General features: G+C 49.7%; 1 protein-coding gene across 1 annotated transcript; it reads left to right on the forward strand.

Annotated features, from left to right (window-relative positions):
- Nucleotides 1-177: 177 nt before the first annotated feature.
- fbxo5 (F-box protein 5) lies at nucleotides 178-10,867 on the forward strand. The gene is made up of 5 exons (XM_067988259.1): nucleotides 178-392; nucleotides 4,837-5,635; nucleotides 8,008-8,098; nucleotides 9,288-9,467; nucleotides 10,138-10,867. The coding sequence occupies exons 2-5, from the start codon at nucleotides 4,893-4,895 to the stop codon at nucleotides 10,384-10,386; spliced, it is 1,263 nt and encodes a 420-aa protein (XP_067844360.1). The 5' UTR covers nucleotides 178-392; nucleotides 4,837-4,892; the 3' UTR covers nucleotides 10,387-10,867.
- Nucleotides 10,868-13,122: the final 2,255 nt, after the last annotated feature.

Raw genomic sequence — 13,122 nt, forward strand, 5'->3', positions numbered from 1 at the left:
CACCAGAAGGCGGTGATCCCTTTAATAACCCCCCCCCCCCTGGGTGGGCGGGGCCGGGGCGGCTGGATTGTTCTCTCTCCTGATTGGCTGGGTTGGGACAGGAGCGTGATTGGTCGGGGCTTCAGCCAATCAGAGGTTTGGTGACCAAATTCAAACGGAGATAATTGGCGCCGGCTGAATTTCAGCGCCTTTTCCAGCCGGAGCCCGAGAGCTGGGCCTCGGGGGGAGAGAGAGCGGGACAGCCCGGGGACGGGGAGCCGGGCCTCGGCCGGAGAGAGAGCGGGACAGCCCGGGGACGGGGAGCCGGGCCTCGGCCGGAGAGAGAGCGGGACAGCCCGGGGACGGGGAGCCGGGCCTCGGCCGGAGAGAGAGCGGGACAGCCCGGTGGTTGGGTGAGTGTCGGCGGCGCCGGTTTATTCTCCCTCCCTCCCTCCCCTCGGCCCTCCCCACCGCCCCGGGCTGCCCGCTCTTCACCGGGTTGGGGCTGAGGTTTGTTGCTCTGTGGGGGGGAAGCTGGATCTGCTGGTCTGGGGTGGGGGAGGGGGTAGCCGGATCTGCTGGTCTGTGGTGGGGGAGGGGGTAGCCGGTTCTGCTGGTCTGTGGTGGGGGAGGGGGTAGCGGGATCTGCTGGTCTGTGGTGGGGGAGGGGGTAGCGGGATCTGCTGGTCTGGGGTGGGGGAGGGGGTAGCGGGATCTGCTGGTCTGGGGTGGGGGAGGGGGTAGCGGGATCTGCTGGTCTGGGGTGGGGGAGGGGGTAGCCGGATCTGCTGGTCTGTGGTGGGGGAGGGGGTAGCCGGTTCTGCTGGTCTGTGGTGGGGGAGGGGGTAGCGGGATCTGCTGGTCTGGGGTGGGGGAGGGGGTAGCCGGATCTGCTGGTCTGGGGTGGGGGAGGGGGTAGCGGGATCTGCTGGTCTGGGGTGGGGGAGGGGGTAGCCGGATCTGCTGGTCTGTGGTGGGGGAGGGGGTAGCCGGTTCTGCTGGTCTGTGGTGGGGGAGGGGGTAGCGGGATCTGCTGGTCTGTGGTGGGGGAGGGGGTAGCGGGATCTGCTGGTCTGTGGTGGGGGAGGGGGTAGCCGGATCTGCTGGTCTGTGGTGGGGGAGGGGGTAGCCGGATCTGCTGGTCTGTGGTGGGGGAGGGGGTAGCCGGATCTGCTGGTCTGGGGTGGGGGAGGGGGTAGCCGGATCTGCTGGTCTGTGGTGGGGGAGGGGGTAGCCGGATCTGCTGGTCTGTGGTGGGGGAGGGGGTAGCCGGATCTGCTGGTCTGGGGTGGGGGAGGGGGTAGCGGGATCTGCTGGTCTGGGGTGGGGGAGGGGGTAGCCGGATCTGCTGGTCTGTGGTGGGGGAGGGGGTAGCCGGTTCTGCTGGTCTGTGGTGGGGGAGGGGGTAGCGGGATCTGCTGGTCTGGGGTGGGGGAGGGGGTAGCGGGATCTGCTGGTCTGTGGTGGGGGAGGGGGTAGCCGGATCTGCTGGTCTGTGGTGGGGCGCTGGGTCGGGCTGAGATGGCGCGATCTCCGCGGGTTTGAGCGCTGCGTCAGTCCCTTTCGCGCTCGATCAACTCATTTAACTTATTGATTAAACCAGGTCACCGAGACCAGGCATTGCTGCTGGGACTTTTAAACTGATTTTACCTTTTGCACCAGACATTAATGTGGAAGAATTTAACTCCTTCCTTGGAGTCAGTCCGTATCAATGCTGGTTCTACATGAGGCTTTCAGCTGGAAATGCCCCTTTGGGTGGAAATACTTTTATTTTATGCTTTAATATTAAAATAGGAACTCTGATTTTCATTTAACACGAGTCCCAGTTTTCCAGACAATGGTGTGTTGTACTGGGACCGTGCACGGTTTTAGGTCTTTATACTAAGTCTAATGTCCTAATCAGTGTGTTTTCAGCAGTTTTAATCCACTTCTCTCTCTCCCACTTACTCAAAAATAAACTAATTTTGTGATGCTTACTTAGTATGTTGCTGTTTCCCCATATCCTGTTATTTATTTTTTTTGCATGATGAGGGAGTTTGGAGGTTATAGAATCGCAGACAAAAAAGGCTAATGGGACGTGGGGCTTCACCAGTCTCCAGGGGGCTGGATTACAAAATTGAGGAAGTGATGCATCAGTTGTACAGAGCCTTGGTCAGACCCCCATCTGGAGAGACTGCCTTCAGCTCTGGGCACCCCACCTCAGGAAGGATATATCTGCCTTGGAATCAGAACGATACCAGAGCTTAGAGGGGGCAGCTTGCATAAACTTGGCTGCATTCCCTTGAGTTTAGACGGTTGGTGGGGGGGGTTGATCTGATCGAAGTCTTTAAAATGATAAAGGGATTTGATAGAGTGGATACAGAGAAACTATTTCCTCTGGGCAAATCCAGAAGGGGGCATAATATTAATCTTGGAGCTTGGCCATTCAGGAGTGAATTCTCAAAGTATTTTTTCCACGCACAAAGATCTGTAAGTGTGCACAAAGGGTAGTGGAAATCATGAACACACTCTGTGGTTTCTGAGTCAGTTGAGGCGTTCAAGGCTGAGATTGATAGATTTTTGTTGGGTTTCGGTATTGAGGGATATGAAGCAAAGGAGGGTAAATGGAGTTGAGCAGATCAGCCATGATCTAATTGAATGGTGGTACAGACTCGAGGGGCTGACTGGCTTGTTTAAATGTTGCTATGCATATGTAGCACGCAATGCCTGTCTCATTGCGTGTTTGAGAGATTCAATCCCACTTAGAGGGTGTAAACAGGGTGGTCTCAGTGTACTGCCTGGTGGGGTACTCCAGTGTACAGACCTGAAGTATCAGTTTAATGCCCGGCCTGGGGTCCCTTAGCTGCTCTCATGGCGCTTTGGAGAGCAAGGAGTTGTCCTCAGTACCACTGAGGACAACTCCTTGTTCTCCAGAGCGGGTGAGAGTGGGACACTGTTCTCACTCCTGATCGATATCCACCAGCTTCTGTCGAATAGTGTGGGTGTTGACATACTGTGGTGGGATGTGGCACCGTGCCCATGTTTTGTTCCCCCTATCCCTTCCTCACCCACTCAATACGAAATGGATATGTATAATGCGTAGAGTGATACTGTGGCGTCCAGAAAGATCTGTGCTGAGTCAGCTGGTCAGAACTGGCATAACTCTGGCTCCCAAGTTTCCCTGAACTAGGTGGCAGCATCCTATTTCTATTCAAAAAAAATCATTCTTGGGATGTGGGCATTGCTGGCAAGGCTGGCGTTTATTGCCCATCCTTAGAAGGTGGTGGTTGATGTTCTTGAACCGTTGGTAACAGCTTGGCCACTTCAGGGGGCAGTTAAGAATCAACCACATTGGTGTGAGACTGGAGTCACGTATGGGCCCAGACTGGGTAAGGACGGCAGGTTTCCTTCCCTAAAGGACATTAGTGAACCAGTTGGGTTTTTATGACAATCCGACAGCTTCACGGTCACTTTTGCTGAGACCAGACTTTTATTACCAGATTTTTAAAACTGAATTGAAATTCTCAAACTGCCCCAGGGTGGGATTTGAACTCCTGATCTCTGGTTTATTAATCCAGTAACAGAACCGCTAACACGACCATACCCGGTGTGAGAAGTGTATACACGGGTGACAGTTCGATGAGGACAAACCTGGGCTTGTCTGTGATTTCCCAGGTCGATGCGCTCTCAACGTGGTCCAGGTCTTGAGGTACACGCTGGCGTGCCGCATCCATACATGGCAAGTGGTCAAGAGGAGCCGAGTGGACCCTCCCCCCGTGCTGGGATATGGTCCCGGGTGTCTCCTGTCCCCACAGAGCTCTATACTTGACCCTATTGCCTGGGGTTTCGAGTGTTGCATCGATAGATATCCAGAAGTATTCTTTCCGTGCCCCGCTGATATCCCTTTTGGGTTATCCTAGAGTTCTGACTTGATATGGCCTCGCCCCACACCCCCAGGGATCTGTGTGCTGGATAGGGACTCAGGTCGGAGTTCGTCCCGAGTATCGCTTTGAAATTAGGGAGCGACAGCTTGGTCTATTTGGAAAGTGAGATCTCGAGCTTGTAATGGGGCCCCAATTTCTCAATAAGCTGCATTTTGTGGTGATAACTTCCCGGATCCCTCGTGCCCTTGTAATGGGGGCGGGACTCTCTAATCCAGACCATAAGCCATTCCCAGGAAAGACACAGCAGGTATCTGTCGAGGTAACGGGTAACCCGACCATTTAAAATTAATGCCTGTTTCTTACAATGCGGATACTTGCACCATGACACAAATAACTTTCATTTATATAGCACCTTTCATGACCTCAGGACGTCCCAAAGCACTTTACAACCAATGAAGTACTTTTGAAGTGTAGTCACTGTTGTAATGTAGGAAATGTGGCAGCCAATTTGTGCACAGCAAGATCCCACAAACAGCAATGAGATAATGACCTGATGATCTGTTTGTGATGTTGGTTGAGGGATAAATATTGGCCAGGACATTGGGGAGAACTCCCCCTGCTCTTCTTCAAATAATGCTGTGGGATCTTTTACGCCCACCTGAAAGGGCAGGTGGGGTTTTGGTTTAACATCTCATCTGAAAGACGGCACCTCTGACAGTGCGGCACTCCCTCAGTACTGCACTGGGGAGTGTCAGCCTAGATTATGTGCTCAAGTGCCTGGAGTGGGACTTGAACCCACCACCTTCTGACTGGGGTGAGTGTGCTACCCGCTGAGCCAGGGCTGACACAAGCTAACCCAAGCTTTGGGATATGATTGCTGTTCACCACGAGGCCTCATTCTAATGAGCACTCAATTGGTCAAACATTTAGTTGATATTCTGTCCTTCAAATTTTATGTGAAGTGTTTATCTAAAATAAAAAATTTTTTTTTCAGTTTTGAGGGAAAATCCCGAGGAAATTGTGACGGCTGCACCTCTCGATCCCTTCGACATGAGATACTCGAGTCGACCCAGTCACTTGGGCGCCTGTCCGAATAGCACCTCGAGCAGCAGGTGCTCCGATGGTAACGAGATTGCGGAGATGTGCTCGAAGAAGGCGGGCAGCCCACAGCGAGACTCGGTCTGTCTGCACCAGGCCCGTTCCCTCAAGTCTCCGGAATCCAACGCAGGCGCCAGAATCGCAGAAAGTTTTGCTGTGCCGGCCAAATGTGACTCTCGCTCGAAATCGGCAGGCTGCTCCTGTGGCCCTTCTGGTTGTAACCCTGCCTCGTCTCAGGACAGTGGTTACTTGTCTCAGGACAGTGGCTACTTGTCCTCGCTTAATGGGTCCTCTCTTTCAAACTCTCCGGAAGGTCAACCTTGCGATGAGGAGGAGGCGAAGGTGGGGCCAGCGGGTGTTTTGCATGTGCACAGTGTCGCAGGGGGTTCTGGACTCGAGACGAAGTCAGCCGAACCACTTGAGAAGAGCCTCCGACATCCCAAGTGGCACCTCCTACCGGCCCTTCAGGTTGGGCGGGCGGTTTGCCAGAGAATGGGGCAAGCGAAAGGAAGAGTCGGTGTGGATCAGTCCATGCTCAGGGAGATCCTACCGGAGCAAAGCTTCAACATAGGGAACCTCATCGGCAGGAAAATGGGACTCGAGCACGTGGACGTTTGGAAGGAGCTTTTGGAGAGAGGCTTCCCGCACCTTCTGATCAAACTGCTGAATTATCTGTCTGGCTCTGACCTACGGAAGTAAGTCCCATGTACTAGTTTACTCCCACTCTATCTCTGAGCATTGTTGTGTTGTATCGAACCGTGGTTAGATCACACTTGGAGTACTGTGCACGGTTCTAGTCTCCATATTATAAAAAGGACATGGAGGCACCGGAGAAGGTGCAAAAAAGATTTACTAGGATGATACCAGAACTGAGAGGTTGTAATTACCAGGAAAGATTGAGCAGGCTGTGGCTCTTTTCCTCTAGAATAAAGAGAAGGCTGAGGGATGACCTGACAGAGGTCTTTAAAATTATGAAGGTGTTCAATAGGGTGGACGTAGAGAAGATGTTTCCACTTGTGGGGGGGATCCAAAACTAGTGGTCATAAATATAAGATAATTCACCAATAAATCCAATAAGGAATTCAGGAGAAACTTCTTTTCCCAGAGAGTGGTTAGAATGTGGAACTCACTCCCACAAGGAGTAATGGAGGCGAATAGCACAGATGTATTGAAAGGAGAAGCTAGATAAGCACATGAGGGAGAAAGGAATCGAAGGATATCCGGATAGGGTTAGATGAAGAGGGGTGGGAGGAGACTCGTGTGGAGCATAAATGCCGGCATAGACCAGTTGGGCTGAATGGCCTGTTTCTGTGCTGTAGGTTTTTTTTTTTAAAAACCTTGTTTATGGCATGAGCACAACTCTGAAAAGGCAACATTTATTGCCCTGAGAGCATTGAGTCAACCATATGGTCTGGTCCTACACAAATGAGCAGTTGGAGACTGCGTTCCCTGGACAACATCTCCTGAACCATTTGGGTTTTTACACCAAATCTGGTAGATTTAATGCTCGCTCTCTGGTGTCAGCTCACAAATGACCAGACTTATTGACTTCAGTTTGAACTTGTGACCTCTAGGTTGCTAATCCAGCCTCATAACTAGTCACATTATCGTACCCCTCCCCCACCAAACTGTGTTTGAGGGAGGGGGACAGCTCCCATTATATATTGGCGTACTCCCATACCAGTACAGGAAGAATTCGGGATTCCTGAGATGCTGTGCTTGTGGCCCACCGCGAAACAAAACCTGATTCCCTCGCGGCCGCCACCTTGAAAACCCGCGGTCTCGTAGCAAAAAAATGTAGCGTGGCACACGCACGGCATTGTCACCAACCAGAGCGGACCTTCCCATTTATTATAAATGCTCCCTCTGGATGAAGATGAGATTGGGATGTTTTTGAGGCTGTTGCTAATGGGTGTGGATTTGTGGTGAGCAGTCGCTAAATCACGCGGACGTGGTGATGATGTAACGGGTGTTGCAGTAGTGGATCTCCTGTGAGGTTGAGATTGAGACACGTTTTACTGAGTCGGTATGGGGGGGGGCGGCGGCTTTAGCCTGCATCAAAGCTGTGTCCTACTCCAGAGACTTGAGCACACGATCTGGGCTGACATCCCAGTGCAGTATTGAGCCTGTGCCCATCTCTCTACACATTACCGACGGCCTCTACGCAGCCATTGGCTGTGGTAGGATTGACCTCTTTTAGCCTCTGAGCTCATCTCGAGTATAGAATCATAGAAGTTACAACATGGAAACAGGCCCTTCGGCCCAACGTGTCCATGTCGCCCAGTTTATACCACTAAGCTAGTCCCAATTGCCTGCACTTGGCCCATATCCCTCTATACCCATCTTACCCATGTAACTGTCCAAATGCTTTATAGAATCATAGAAGATTAAGGGATGATCTGATTTGAGGCGTTTAAGATGATTAAAGGATTTGATAGTTTCTCTATTTACCCTATTTCCTCTGGTGAGGAATGTCCAGAACGAGGGGGGGCATAACCTTTAAAGTTAGAGCGAGGCCGTTCGGGGTGAAATCAGGAGCCACTTCACATAAAGGGTAGTGGAAATCTGGAACACTCTTCCCTCAAAAAGCTGTTGAGGCTGGGGGTCAATTGAAAATTTCAAAACTGAGATTGATAGATTTTCGTTGGGTAAGGGGATTAAGGGATACGGAACCAAGGCGGGGAGATGGAGTTAAGGTACAGATCAACCATGACCTAATTGAATGGTGGAACAGGCTCGAGGGGCTGAATGGCCTCCTCCTGTTCCTATCTGGACCAACTTGTTCATATACTGGCCGAGTGAGCAGCAGCAGTGCCCTCCTGGTAGTGAGTGTCCTCTGAGCAACTGCAACTACTCAGAACACAGGTGGCCCTTCCCTGTAACTTGCAGTAAGGAGAAGCTGAGTGGGGTGGAAGGGAGAAGAGGAACAGATCCAAAATGGTGGGTTTCCTTGAAGCTGCTGTATTTTCTGCTCGTTCACCCTTGATGTCAAATTTTCAAGTTTCCTCTCTATTTGTAAGGCTACAATGACTGAAACCTTGGCTTTGGTTGTTTTTTTCCTCAACAGCTGTGTGAAGGTGAGCAAGACATGGAGGAGGATAATTCTTCAAGATAAATGGGCAAGCCAAGTCTTGAAGAAGGCTTCTCGGTTACGACGGGTAAGTCATTGTTTCTTTTACACTCGCTGGCTGCATTGGCTCCTGGTCTGGCTACACCTTGAATTGTAAATTCTCAACCTTGTCTTAATCCCTCCTTAGCCTCGCCCCCCTCTATCTCCGTGACCTCCTCCAGCCCTACAACCCTCCGACAACTGTGTCCCTCCAATTCTGGCCTCTTGCACATCCCCGATTAACTTCGCCCCACCATTGGCGGCCGTGCCTTCAGCTGTCTAGGCCACAAGCTCTGGAATTCCCTCCCTAAACCCCTCCACTTCTCCTTTAAGACTCTCCTTAAAACCTACCTCTTTGACCAATCTTTTGGTCACCTGTCCTAATATCTCTACGGCTCGGTGTCAAATTTTGTCTGATTACACTCCTGTGAAGCACCTTGGGACATTTTACTACATTAAAGGCGCTATGTAAACGCAAGTTGTTTAAAGTGTGAATCCAAGTAAATACTGTTAAAAGGTTATAAGACAGACTTGGGAGCCCAGGTTCACATCTGTGGTGATGTGAAGTACTGAGACATGCCTCTGTGAAGTCTCTTCCTCTGGGGTGACTGAGACTTGGCTTATTTTGCATAAACCCCTGTTCTCCGACGCCATCGTTTGAGTTTGTAACCATCAACGTTTGGGTGCACTTGCTGGTGGAGATTGGCTGAAACTGCCCCATGTCGTGTGAAGCAGTTTAAAATCTGGGCGGGAAGGTCAAGGCACTTTTCCTCCGATTGTCCCCTCTCCCTTCCCATCCCGCAGGGCTGGCTCTCTGGGATGCAACTCCGAAGGTCGTGACTCCTGGGCTGCGGTTCTAAGGGAAATTATGGGGTTTAATGGGGAGAATCGGGCACACGGTGCTATTCCCCCTGGTGGGGGGGGGCTATTGGGGCCGAATCTTGGGGCACTGTTCTGCAGCTGTGGATGCTGGGGGACAATTGAAATTTTCAAGACTGAGATCGATAGATTTTTTTTGTTGGGGGAGTGTATCAAGGGATATGGAGTTGAGGTGCAGATCAGCCATGATCTAATCGAATGGTGGGACAGGCTTGTGGGGCTGAATGGCCTCCTCCTGTTCCTAATGTTCTCCTGTCCCACAGCCGCATTGCTTAATGGATACTCTTCATACAATGGTGTTTTGCTAAGTTCCTTCTGTTTTTGTTTTTAACCTGTATATTTTCTTCCTGTGATACCAGATGTCTGCTGCTCACTCACTGGGTGATGCAGCCACACGGAGATACATGGTTTCCCGAGGAGCGCTCTCTGCGGTTCAGTCCGTGGGCCTGAATTCGCCTCAGAAAGTCTCGTCTCAGCCCCATTCCTTCAGCTTGGCCAAGGGCAGCAACTCTTCCCAAAAAAGCGTACGGCATCAACAGGTAACTTTATTTTTCCACTGCTGTGTCAAAGGCAGTGCTTCCTGGTTTCAGTCCTGAACGACCCAGCTCTAATTTTAATGTTCGTGCCTCCCTTTGTCCTGGAAACAGAGGAAATAGTTTCTCTCTAGCTAACCTATCGAATCCCTTGATCATTTTAAGCACTTCTATTAGATCACCCATTTGACCTTCTAAACTCAAGTTTGTGAAATCTGTCCTCGTAATTTAACCCTTTAAGCCCCAGTATCATTCTGGTGAATCTGCGCTGCGCCCCCTCCAAGGTCAATATATCCTTCCTGAGATGTGACGCCCAGAACTGAATGCAGTATCTCCAGATGGGGTCTGACCAAGGCTCTGTCCAACTGAAGCATCACTTCCACCCTTTGCAGGACAGAAAATACTGAGAAGGGTCATGATCCAGATTTTTTCCCCCTCCCAAATACCAAGAGGCGGAGTGAACCAGTCCATGGGAGTTTAAGTGGGCTTGCTAGAGTCCCTGGTGGAGCAGATTGCATGGGAGATCCATTGGAAGGGGTGGGCTTGAGGGGTCAGAAAGAGCCCCCATCACCTTTTCTCGCGTTTAAAACTTGCCGTGACTATTTCCCTAGGTATGTGTGCGTGCGTTTATAAATCATGGTGTGTTTCCCTTCCCATCCCCACCCACCCCGTCCAGGTCGTGAAAACGCTCAAGTGGGACGAGACCCTCAAAATCTGCCCTCAGTGCGGTTCGCCGGCCAAGTTCCTCTCTTACCAGCAGAGGGCAATCTGCAGCAGCGAGCACTGCGCCTACGACTACTGCTCGCAGTGCTTCGGTGTCTTTCACGGGTCAAAGGACTGCGCCCTGCGGCTTTTCAAAAACAGCTCCAAGTTACAGCCGCAAGCTGGGAGCAGAAAGAGCAAGCGGAACTTACAAAGGTTGTGACGGAGGAGTGTGCGTGCGTGTGTAAATATATATGTGTATTTTTTTGTTTGCGGTAGGAGGAGAAAAGGAATTCAGAAAAAGATGTTTTAAGAAAATTTTATGGAAAATGTTAAACTGCAGTTTTAAAAAAAAAATCATCCAGAAGTGCCTTGAAAAAACTCTTTATAACGTAATATATAAAATATCGAGCTGTCGTAACTTCAAAATGAAGGCATTTTAATTGTGTAAATTTACCAAGAAAATTGTAGCTTCTAGCGATTTACAATGAACTATATATGTGTATAATTGACTAGGACATTCCATGTTCCGTCTGGCCTGTGTTCATAGTTTCCATAATGGCGATGAGTTGTAGTCAGAATGTGTAGTCCCTATTGTCCATTTGCTGTCTTTTAAGAGTCTTATTCCTGTTGTAAATTATTTCCTACAATTTATTTTACTGTCTTTTTTCATGTGTAGTTAGTTTAATAAATGCATCAAAACCTTTTGGCAACTGTGGAACATTTCTTTTTATTTTATAAATAAATGTGTTTGAGAAGCCGTGATCCAGGTCATCGTCGCTGCTGAGAGTGATGGGGGAGATGGGGTCAGGTCAAGCCTGGGACAGGAAGACCAACGGAGCTAAAGAGAGTTGCACAGTTTTGAGACCCTCGGGCCGCATTACAGGAAAGTTGTGATTGCACTGGAGAGGGTGCAGAGGAGATTTAAGACGATGTTGCCAGGACTGGAGAATTTTAGCCATGAGAAAAGATTGGATAGGCTGGGGTTGTTTTCACTGGAACAGAGGAGACTGAGGGGAGATTTAATTGAGGTGTATAAAATTATGACTGGAGTGGATAGGGAGGACCTATTTCCCTTAGCAGAGGGGTCAGTGACCAGGGGGCATAGATTTAAAGTAATTGGTAGAAGGATTAGAGGGAAGCTGAGGAGAATTTTTTCCACCCAGAGGGTGGTGGGGGTCTGGAACTCACTGAGAGGGTGGTAGAGGCAGAAACCCTCAACTCATTTAAAAAGTACTTGGATGTGCACCTGAAGTGCTGTAACCCACAGGGCTACGGACCAAGGGCTGGAAAGTGGGATTAAGCTGAATAACTCTCTTTCGGCCGGCACGGACATGATGGGCTGAATAGCCTCCTTCTGTACCATAACTTTCTATGAATATAACCTAGATTTATTTTTTTTGATAAAACTGTTTATTTAAAATAACGATCAGAAAATCTGAGCTTGTGAATCTTTAAGACCAGGAGTAGGCCATTCAGCCCTTCGACCCTGTTCCGCCGTTCAATTGGATCATGGCTGATCTGTACCTCGACTCCATCTACCCACTTTTGATGGAATTGAATAGCGGAACAGTTTTGAGGGGCTGACTGATTTACTCCTGGTCCTACAGACAAACTTAAAGTTCCACCTGCCTGTGTGTTGCAGAATTGTGGCCAAATGGGCTCAAATTCTGGTCCTGCAGCAGCCTTCGTCCCTCCGCAGAGCTCCCTGTAAATATTGACACTCACTGTAAATATTCAGAGGGCGGTGAAGAGACACAGGCCAGACTGGGTACGGACTGCAGGATTCCTGCCCTAAAGCACACTAGTGAACCAGTCGGGTTTTTACGGCAATATGACAGCTTGATGATACCAGTCTTTTATTTAAACTGGGATTTGAGCTCACGTTCCCTGGATTATTTGTCCTGACCTCTTCTGACTGATAAAATGTAGTCGTCTTAATGCTGTAGTGCAACATCTCGCCAATAGAGGTCATTCCATTTATAGTTTGGAGAAAGCACTTTTACCACAGTGAACGGTTAAACCTAAATTTCCTGATGGGCGTGTGATTTTAATGCCTGTGCTAACTGATTTCAAATCGATAAATGGGGTTAAAATCATGGAAATCATACTCGCATTTATACAGTATCTCTGCACCATTCTGAGCACACGTTACGATAGGTGAATTGCAGTAACTTATGCAGCAGCCTATTTGCATACAGTGCGATTCCACAAGCTGCAATGAGGTGAATGACCAATTAACCTGGTGATGTTGGGAGAAATAGTGACTGGGACCATGGGAGGGAACTCCCCTGCTCCTTTTCAAATAGAGCCTTGGGATCTTTTACATCCACTTGAGAGGGCAGACGGTTCCTCGGTTTAACATCTCATCTGAATGATGGCACCTCTGACAGTGTGGCATTCCTTTTGCACTGGAGTGTCAGCCTAGATTGTGTGCTCAAGTTTCTGGAGTGGGGACCTTATGACTCCGAGGCATAAGAACATGAGAAATATGAGTAGGAGTCGGCCATACGGCCCCTCGAGCCTGCTCCGCCATTCAATCAGATCATGGCTGATCTTCGACCTCAACTCCACTTTCCCACCTGATCCCCATATCCTTTGATTCCCCTAAAGTCCAAAAATCTATTGATTCAGTCTTGAATATAATCAATGACTGAGCATTCACAGCCCTCTGGGGTAGAGAATTCCAAAGATTCACAACCCTATGAGTGAAGAAATTCCTCCTCATCTCAGTCCTAAATGGCCGCCCCCTTATCCTGAGACTATGCCCCCTAGTTCTAGACTCTTCAGCCAAGGGAAACAGCCTCTCAGCATCTACCCTGTCAAGCCCCCTCAGAATCTTATATGTTTTAATGAGATCATCTCTCATTCTTCTAAACTCCAGAGAGTATAGGCCCATTCTACTCAACCTCTCCTCATAGGACAACCCTCTCATCCCAGGAATTAATCTAGTGAACCT

The sequence above is a fragment of the Heptranchias perlo genome, chromosome 8, assembly GCF_035084215.1.
Source record: "Heptranchias perlo isolate sHepPer1 chromosome 8, sHepPer1.hap1, whole genome shotgun sequence".
Lineage (NCBI taxonomy): Eukaryota > Metazoa > Chordata > Chondrichthyes > Hexanchiformes > Hexanchidae > Heptranchias > Heptranchias perlo.

Excerpts from the sequence above, each read along its gene's own strand:
- fbxo5 (XM_067988259.1), top strand. The coding sequence starts at position 4,893 with ATGAGATACTCGAGTCGACCCAGTCACTTGGGCGCCTGTCCGAATAGC. Across the intron at positions 5,636-8,007 it reads TCTGGCTCTGACCTACGGAA|CTGTGTGAAGGTGAGCAAGA; the intron begins GTAAGTCCCATG and ends TTTCCTCAACAG. Across the intron at positions 9,468-10,137 it reads AAAGCGTACGGCATCAACAG|GTCGTGAAAACGCTCAAGTG; the intron begins GTAACTTTATTT and ends CACCCCGTCCAG.